General features: G+C 49.2%; 1 protein-coding gene across 2 annotated transcripts in view; it reads left to right on the top strand.

Annotated features, from left to right (window-relative positions):
* Nucleotides 1-49: 49 nt before the first annotated feature.
* Nucleotides 50-9120, top strand: part of TTLL8 (tubulin tyrosine ligase like 8) — a 31538-nt gene continuing 22467 nt past the window's right edge. For both annotated transcript variants that reach the window (XM_034644108.1, XM_034644107.1), the window contains exons 1-2: nucleotides 50-497; nucleotides 8192-8283. In XM_034644108.1, coding sequence (XP_034499999.1) covers nucleotides 341-497; nucleotides 8192-8283 — 249 coding nt within the window. In that variant the 5' untranslated portion in view covers nucleotides 50-340. The remainder of the gene's footprint in view (nucleotides 498-8191; nucleotides 8284-9120) is intronic.

Below are 9120 nucleotides of genomic sequence, written 5' to 3'. Positions count from 1 at the left end.
AAAAAAAAAAAAAAAAAAAAGACTCCAGACACCCCCCCGCCCCCAGGATTCTAGACGCCCCCTCAGAACCCCAGAACTTCTCTTCCTTGGAACGCCGGGCCTTCCGCCCCACCCCAGACCCGTCCACCCCTTCACCTCTCCACGCTGCCCTCGGGAGCCCAGACCTGAGTCCCACCCCCCTTGGCGCTCCAGCCTTGTCCACCGCCGTCCCCGGCAGCCCAGACCTACCCCTACAAACCTAGATTTGCCCTTCTCCCCCCAGACCTGCCCCGACCCTACACCTGCCCTCCCCTTAACCTGGCTTCAGAGCCCCGGCACCGACCTGCCCCGCCCCGCAGGGATGCCCTCCGGCCGAGACGCCTCGCCGACGCCCCCTCTCCTTGCGGGGGCGCGAGCCGGCGCGAGGAAGGGCGAGCTGCCGGAGGCCGGAATGGAGCCGGGAGAAAGGAAGAGGCTCTCGTCCGCTTCACTGGAAGGAGACCCAAGAGAAGAGAACAGTTAGTGTCGTCCTCGCCCACCTTCTGGCCGCCCGCGGTTCAAGGCGCGAACGGGGTGGGGGCGAGCGGCTCGGACGCGGAGCGCAGGGCCCAGGGTTGACTCAGGACGTCCAGGGGCGTGAGGGCCCGCCGGGGCGGTCGGGGACCCTAGCCGCGGAGCTTGCGCTCGGACCGCCTTCTCCGGACCCCCCGCCCCCTCCAGCCCCCTGCCCTCCACCTTTCTGCCCTCCAAGCTTGTCGACCTCAGAGCTCAACTTGGGAAAGCGGCGCGAAGTCAGATGCTCGGGTTAAGGCGCTGTCCCGGGGACGTCACGGCCAGCCCTTGCCCAGATCTGAGTAACTCCGTGCGCTCGCCCTTCTGCCAGTGCGCTCGTTCTCCTTGGTAAATACCCAAGAGCGAACTCGCTGGGTCCAGGGTAGGCTCCTATTCGTCTCTGTTAACCGCGGGGGGGAGGGGTCCCAGCTGCCCCACGTCCAGGCCAACAGTGGACATCGTCCTACTCATTCTGGGCATCGGGTGGGTGTGAGTGGTGCCTCACTGTGGTTTCCATTTTCCTCTCCCTTCTGGGGCGCTTTGTGGAGTATCTGGTCCAGTCTTTTGGCCATTAGTAAACTGGGTTGTGGGTTTTTCCTTATTGAGTGGTAGGAATTCTTTGTCTCTTCTGGATGGATGCCAGTTCTTTGTCAGTTAGATGTATTATAAATACCTTCTGGTCCTGGCTGGTGTTTTCAGCCCCTTTTGAAAATCAACTGCTTAGTTGTAAAGACGTTTGTCAATCTTCTCTTTTATAGCTAGTGCTTTCTGAGTCTTACTAGGAAATCTATATCCACCCCATTGTCCAGAAAGCAGTATCCTATGTTTTCTTTTAGAAACTTTATAATGTAACATTTTACATTTACCTCTACAATTCGCAGGGATTGACTCTTTTGTATGGCGTGAGATAGGGGTTGATGGGCAAACGTTCACTCTTCCCCCATGTGAATATCTAATTGACCCAGGTGGGTCCTGCAATGTCACTTTTGTGGAAAATCAGGGCTAGGCCTGTTTTTTGTTTTCCATTCTGTTTTATTGATTTTTCTGCCTATCCTGAGTCCATACTACCTTGTTTTAATTCTAGTAGCTTTATAATAAGTCTTAATATTTTGTAGTGTAAGTCTTCTGACTTTGTCCTTCAAGATTTCTTTAGGTTTTCTTAGACTTTTGCATTACCATATAAATTTTAGAATCAAATTGTTAATTTAACCCACACACACACACACAATTCTGCTGGGCTTTAAATTTTGGTTACACTGAATCTATAAATTAATTTGGATGAAACTTAATATTTTATCAGTATTGAGTCTTTCAACCCAGGAACATTTAGTTCTTTGATTCTTGTCAACAGTGTTTTGTAGTTTTCAGGGTACAGATATGGAAGACCTCTTTTGTTAGATTTACTCCTAGATATTTGATGTTTTTTAGAGATGACATGGTTGAGTTTCACTTTCTAATTATTCCCAGTATATAGAAATATAATTAATTTTATTGTACTGACTTGGCATTTGGTGACTTTGCTAACTAATTCTAATAGCTAGTAGATTCATTTTTATTTCTTACATAAACAATCATTATCTGCAAATCTTATACCTTTTCTTTCCTTTTCCTGCATTATTGCATTGGCTAGTACTTTCAGTATAATGTTGAAGAGAAGTGATATAGTGGGCATCTTTTTTTTGTTCCCAACTGAGGGGAAACGTGCTCAGTGTTTCACCATGAAGTATGATGTTGCTATAAGCTTTAAAGCAAGTTCCCTTTTATTCCTGGTTTACTGAGAATTTTTTAATGAATAGTTATTACATTTTATCATGCACTGTCTTCGGCATCTATTGAGAGATAGTATATATTTTCATCATTTAGTCTGTTAATGTGGTAGATTATGTTGATGGATTTTCAAATATTAAACCAACTTTGTATTCCTGGAATAAACTTCACATGGTCATGTTGTTTTGTTTTACACACTGGATCTGATTTACAAAGCTTAGGATTTTTATGCCTATTTTTATGAATGAGATTGGATGTACTATTCTTTTCTTATAATGTCCTTATTAGGTTTTGGTATTAAATTTATGACCACATAGAAAGAATTGAAAGTGTTTCCTATTTCCCTATTCAATTTTTTAAAAAAGATTTTATTTATTTATTTGACAGAGAGAGAGACAGCCAGCGAGAGAGGGAACACAAGCAGGGGGAGTGGGAGAGGAAGAAGCAGGCTCCCAGCAGAGCAGGGAGCCCAATGCAGGGCTGGATCCCAAGACCCTGGGATCATGCCCTAGGCTGAAGGCAGACGCTTAATGACTGAGTCACCCAGGTGCCCGTATTTCCCTATTCAATGAAAGGGCTTATATAAGATATTTCCCCCCCAATGTTTGGAAAGATTGATCTGTGATGCCATCTAGACCTGGAGTTTTCATTGTGGGAAGCTTTTTTTTTTTTTTTTAAAGATTTTATTTATTTATTTGACAGAGACAGAGACAGCCAGCGAGAGAGGGAACACAAGCAGGGGGAGTGGGAGAGGAAGAAGCAGGCTCATAGCGGAGGAGCCTGATGTGGGGCTTCGATCCCATAACGCCGGGATCACGCCCTGAGCCGAAGGCAGACGCCCAACCGCTGTGCCACCCAGGCGCCCCTGTGGGAAGCTTTTTAATTATGGAGTTAATTTCTTTACCAAAGATAAGCCTACCTGGATTTTCTGTTTTATGTCAGTTTTGATAAAGCTGTATTTTTCAAGGAAGATGTTAATTTCCTATGAACTGTCAAATTATAGGCATGTGGAGGCTCATAATGTCTTATCATTTTAGTATCTGTACAATCAACAATGATGTCTCCTTTTTCATTCTTGATATTGGTGATTTGTGTTTTCTCATTTTTCTTGCTCTATTTAGGTTTATCAATTTAAAAAAATGTTTCAATGATCCAACTTTTGGTCTGTTAATTTTCCCTATGGCACATGTGCTTTTTTATTTAATTGAATTCTGCTCTTTATTATTTTTTGTCTTTTACTTTCTTTTTGTTTAATTGTTCTCTTGCTAGCCCCTTGGCATGGTAGCTTAGATAGCTTTCAAGTTGTTTTCTAATATATGAATTTAAATTTATAAATTTCCCTCTAATCACTATTTTAGCTGCATTGTAATGCTTTGATATATCATATTTTTATTATCATTCAGCTCAAATCATTTTTGAGTTTCTCCTTTGGTCCATGTTTCATTTTTAAAGTGTGCTTCTTAATTTTTGAACATTTAGGAAAATTCCTAGCTACCTTTTTGTTGTTAACTTCTAGTTTAACAGTTTAACAGTTGTCAGAGAACTTAATCTATATCATTTCAATCCTTTGAAACTTACTGGGACTCTCTACGGTCTAGGATGTAATCGGTGTTGAAAGACATGTAAGTGAAGAAAACTTGTGTCTCAAGTTGTGGAACGTAGTGTCTGTATGTGACTTAAGTGCAGCTGGTCACTCCCCATGTTCAAATCTGCTGGAGTCTACTGATTCTTTGTTTAATTTTCTTTTTTAGTTTAAATTTTTAAAAATTTATTTGAGAGAGAGCATATGCACACACAAGCTGGGTGGGGTGGAGTCAGGAGCAGAGGGAGAGGGAGAAGCCAACTCTCCATGGAGCAGGAGCCTGATGTGGGACTCGAACCCACGACCCTGGGATCACAACCTGAGCAGAAGGCAGACGCTTCACTGACTGAGCCACCCAAGTGCTCCCTTTGTTTAGTCTTTCATTTACTGAGAGAAGTAGGTCAAATATCTTAATATGATTGTGGATATTTTTTTTAGTTTCATTAACTTGTATTTTTATATATAATTAAGTTCATACACGTTTGGAATTTTTATATCTCCCTGACGAATTGATCCTTTTCATATTATGGACTATCTCTCTTTTGTCTTTAATAATGATTTTATTAAATTTTTGTTCATACTTATAAGTAAATATTAGTATGTATCTAAATATTTACTAAGTATCTCTAAAATGGACATTTTATAGATAATTAAACTCTTTTTTCACATTTGATAAGATGGACAACAATTCCTTACTAAAATCCAACCCCCAGAATATACTCGTATTTCCCCAGGAAGTCCCAGAGTTGGCTCGTTCAGATCTGGATGTGGTCGAGGACCACACATTGCGTCAGGCTGTCCTGTGTCTCCGCTGTCGTTTGATCTGGACCGGCTGCTCCTCTCGCCCTGTGTTTCCAGGATCTAGACTTGCTGAGGACCGCCCGCTGTTCTGGAGGACGTCCTACCTTTGGGACTCGTCTAGCTGCTGCGCGGGGTGGTTTGCTCTCCTCCACCGCCCCCTCTGTGAACCTAGTGACCTGGAGATGAGCTCTGGAGACCTGATGACACTTGTTTTGCCGACACTCCTTGGAGGTGGTGCTGTGCTCCCAGTTTGCCCATAGTGTCTGGCTGCCCAGTCGCTGGACCGGTGTTGGCCAGACCCCTCTGTGGTAGGGTTGTGTTTCCCGTGGCCACCTGAGGAGTGGTGCTGGGGCACCTGGTGACTGCTCAAGGCCCCTGAGGTGGGGGGCGGGCTCCCCAGGGAATCCCTCTGAGACAGGACTGGAGGTTGGGCAGGAGGTGGTGCTGGAGGCTGACGAGAGGGTACTTCTGGATCAGTGAGGAACACAAGCCTGGGCAGGGGTTGGCGTCATGGCTGCAGCGACCCCGGCCCCCGCTCTGGCGTCACCACCACTGCTGCACCCCCTCACCCCCGCTCATCCTCCCTGGGAGCCAGCTGCCCTGGGAGGCCCGTTCTCCACAAGGAATGGACGAGGAGCTGCACTCTGCAGGGAGCGCTGCCCGCCCCCGCGGGCCTCCTCAGCCTCGTGAAGTCCCGATCCTGCCAGAAGATGTGCCAGGTGCCGCTTTCTGCCCCGCAGTTACGGGTTTCCAGGAAGGTGCTGGCGTGCAGGTGTCTGTGATGGCCTCGGGGGAGCACTGTGTTTGCACTGCTGTCTCGCTCTCGAGAGTCTTCCTGGACGCCTGCTCTGGGTCTGGCCAGTGACCATGTTTTGTGATGCCCCAGTGGTCTACACTCAGCCCTCCCACCTCTGCATGCTGCTTCCCCATCTTTTTGCTGTCCCCCATCCCAGTCTGTAAGTGCTGCAAGGTGCCCTGAGATCAACTGGGGCTCCCAGTGTCCCAGACCAGGAGTCCCAGCTCTCCGGAGAGCTTGGATCCCTCCAGCCAGGGCAGGGGCGTGCTCAGAAACCAAGCCCAGGGGCCACGGAGGATCGTTGCCAGGCTGTTCACGGTGTCTCAGTTCACCAAGAGCTTTCAGCCTGAATGGAAATTAGGGTTTATGAAGACTTTCTGTATCTGTTGACATGGGATTTACGACTGTTCTGACCTTGTACTGTGGTAATTTTACGATGCTTGCTTTCCCAATCCAGCCTTGGAGTAACACAAGCTGGCCGTGGTGTGTGCGACTCTGTCGTCTGAGTGAGTCACGCTGGCCCGTGAGCTTCCTTCCCTGGAACGTGCTGGCCTCATAGAACACGTTAGGTGTGGCCATGGCTTTTCTACTCTCGAGATGAGTTGTTCAAGATTAGACGTCCAGTACCATTCCCCCACAAAGCCGTGGGCCCTGGGGTTTCACGGAGGGGAAGGTTTTAAATGACATTTTAATGCCTCTTCTTTTCTTTATTAGTTGGTCTCACCAATTGTTTATTAATTTTATTAGTCGTGAACCTTTGGCTTGACTAACCTCTGTTGGATTTTTAAGAATATTTCATCTATGTCTCCTTTCTGTTAATTTTCTTGTATTTCTTTGGGTTTAAATTTACTGTTCGAAATCTAACATCTTGAGATGGATGCCTAACTCCCTGTTTTTAGCCTCTGCTATTTTCAAATATATTCATCTACAGCTAAAAATCTCTTTATAAATACAACTTAACCATAGCCCAAAGATTTGAAATTTGGTATTTTAATTATGGTTTAGCTAAGAAATATGCGGTACTCTCCCTCTCGACTCCTTCGACACGTGGGTTACTTAGCACCACGTGTGTATTTACCTTGTTCTATTACTGACCCCTGACTCAGTCGCTCTGTGGTCAGAGGGTATGCTTACCACCCGACCTTCGCAGCGCTCTGCTTTCACTCACGCTGCCCGCATCCTGGAGCTTCCGCGTGCAGCGCCCGCTGCGTGAGGGGCTCTGTGTGTTCACGAGGTGACGTCCAGGTCTTCATCCTCGAAGACCTTTGATGCCCGCTCGGCTCCTAGCAGCCCGTGCACGGCACGTGTCTGTGGCCTTTGTGTCTTGTCCCGTCGTTCTGCTAACCCTGGCTTTGCAATTGTTCTAAGGCCATGCTGTTGGACCAGGGGTGCGGGGGTGTCCTTGTGCCCCCCAGCCCCTTCCGCCCTCCCTCTCCTCTGACTTTTGTCCCCATGGACCCCACATGGATGGAACCACTCACCGTGCTTTCTTCTGTGCCGGGCTTCACAGGAACATCTATATTGAGGATTTATTTTCCCAGTCGGTGCTTTACCTTTTCCTTTTCTTAGCAGAGCAGAACATGTCATTTTACCACCTTTTACTTTCATGGCTGGTGTTTTCTCCCTGACCCAGGGCTGCGCTCTGTGTGTCTAGCTTTCACACGGAGGCCCGTGGTCCACTTCAGATGAACTGTTGTGTGTTGTCAGCTGGGGTTCGATTTGTTTTCTGCACGTGGACCCGCAGTCGTCAGAACACCATCTCCACTGAAGGGCTTTGCTGTATCGATTGGCTGTGGGGTTGTGGGGTCCGCAGTGGGGAGGAAGAGCGGGGGTGGGTGGCTGGGTGTCTGTGCTGGCCTGTCCCGCATGCGATGCTGTTCAGACATCCAGGCACCAGGGGTCCAGGAGGTGTTGGGAGGTCGGGTGGTGTGGGTGGAAGCTGTATGTTCCAGGGGTCTGGGCATGGTGGAATTGAAAGCCACCAGACAAGATGAGATGGCCCAGGGAGTGGGTGCGGACGGGAAGCATGGAGTCTGAGGTCCAGGCCTGGGAAGTTAAAGGTTAGGGCATAGGGAGAAAGAAGGGGCTGCAGTGAGGAGGGGAAGGGGGGCCACGGGGAGCAGCACTGGCCAGCCAAGTGTCCACTGCTCCCAGGAACCAGGGCCCGGGGAATGACATGGGATCGGCTTGTGTGCGTATGACGTTAGCATGAGCCGTGTCCACAGTGGAGCACAGCCGACGGGGGTGTGGAGAGACGTGGAGGGCAGGAGTGTGGAGGGGTGTGGGGTACAGAGAGGAGGGTTTTCATTTTAATTTTTAGGGTGGTTGCACTGAAACTTGGTGTGCTGCTGGGAGTCTGGTGGCCGGAGTGGGGCAAGGAGCGGGGAGGGCTGGCCCAGACAGAGACTGAGGGGGGTGGTCATGGTGTGGTGTGGCCACAAAGTGGGGNGGGGGGGGGGGCCCAGAAGGGGGGGGGGGGCCCCAAGCCACAGCTGCTGGGGGTCGGGGGCTGGGGGCGGAGAGAGGGCATGGCCAGGGGATGGTGGGCTGGGGGACGCAGCCTGGGGAGGGGGCTGAGGGCTTGCGGGAGGAGGGCCTGGGGGCCGGGAGGTGGGCTGGGCGGAAGTTGATGGGTGTGTGGGTGGGCTGGGCTTCCTTCCCAAGTACCCCCATGCACTTTTACGTTTGCCTGGATGTCTGTTTCTCTTCTGCAGAATTAAAAAGAGGAATTTCCCAAGACTTGGCTTCTTCTCCCAAATTAGACAGATACAAAATAGCAAGACAATTAACAGAAAAGGCCATCAAGGTAAATGCCCTTTGGGGCTTGGGGCACTTTTTAAAAGTTTTCTTTACTTCAGCAATCTCTTCACCCAACATGGGGCTCGAACTCAGGACTCTGAGATCAAGAGTCACGGGCTGTTCAGACTGAGCCAGCCAGGCGCCCCAAGGTGGGGGGGAGGGGGGTTAAATGCAGAAACTTATTTTGGAATTTGGAGAGCAACTGGGTTGCCTTTGACGCGCTGAGCTCCCACGCTGCCCGCGTCTGCCAGCCTGGGTTGGCCCCGGACCCCAGCGCTGGGCCCCAGGTAGAGGGGAGGGGAGGGGGAAGTGCTGCGGTTGTCTAATGGGAGCAGAGGGCCATCTGCTGCCCCGAGAGCTCCAAGAGCCTTCCCGAGGCGAGGGGGCGGTATTCTCCGGCTTCCCCGGCGCCCTGCGGTGACGGCCCTTGCTCAGAAGGCTGGGTGCGTGGGGGCTCGGGAAGAGCAGCACGTCATCCCCTCCCGCAACCCTCGGTTTGTTCCCTGTGGTTCAGAGTGTCTGATGGTTTGTCTCCCTCTCTGATGACGTCTTATTTGATTTTTCCCTCCCTTCCTTTATGCTCCTCTGTTTTGTTTCTTAAATTCCACATATGAATGAAATCAGATGATAATTATCTTTCTCTGACTGGCTTATTTCACTTAGCATAATCGCCTCTAGTTCCATCCACGTCATTGCACGTGGCAAGATTCCGTTTCTTTCGATGGCTGAGTGATATTCCATTGTGTTTATGGACCACATCTTCTTTATCCATTCATCTGTCGATGGACCTCTGGGCTCCTTCAACAGTTTGGCTGTTGTGGACATTGCTGCTGTGAACACTGGG

Source organism: Ailuropoda melanoleuca, chromosome 15 (assembly GCF_002007445.2).
Source record: "Ailuropoda melanoleuca isolate Jingjing chromosome 15, ASM200744v2, whole genome shotgun sequence".
NCBI lineage: Eukaryota > Metazoa > Chordata > Mammalia > Carnivora > Ursidae > Ailuropoda > Ailuropoda melanoleuca.
This window is presented reverse-complemented; position numbering and strand designations above follow the sequence as displayed.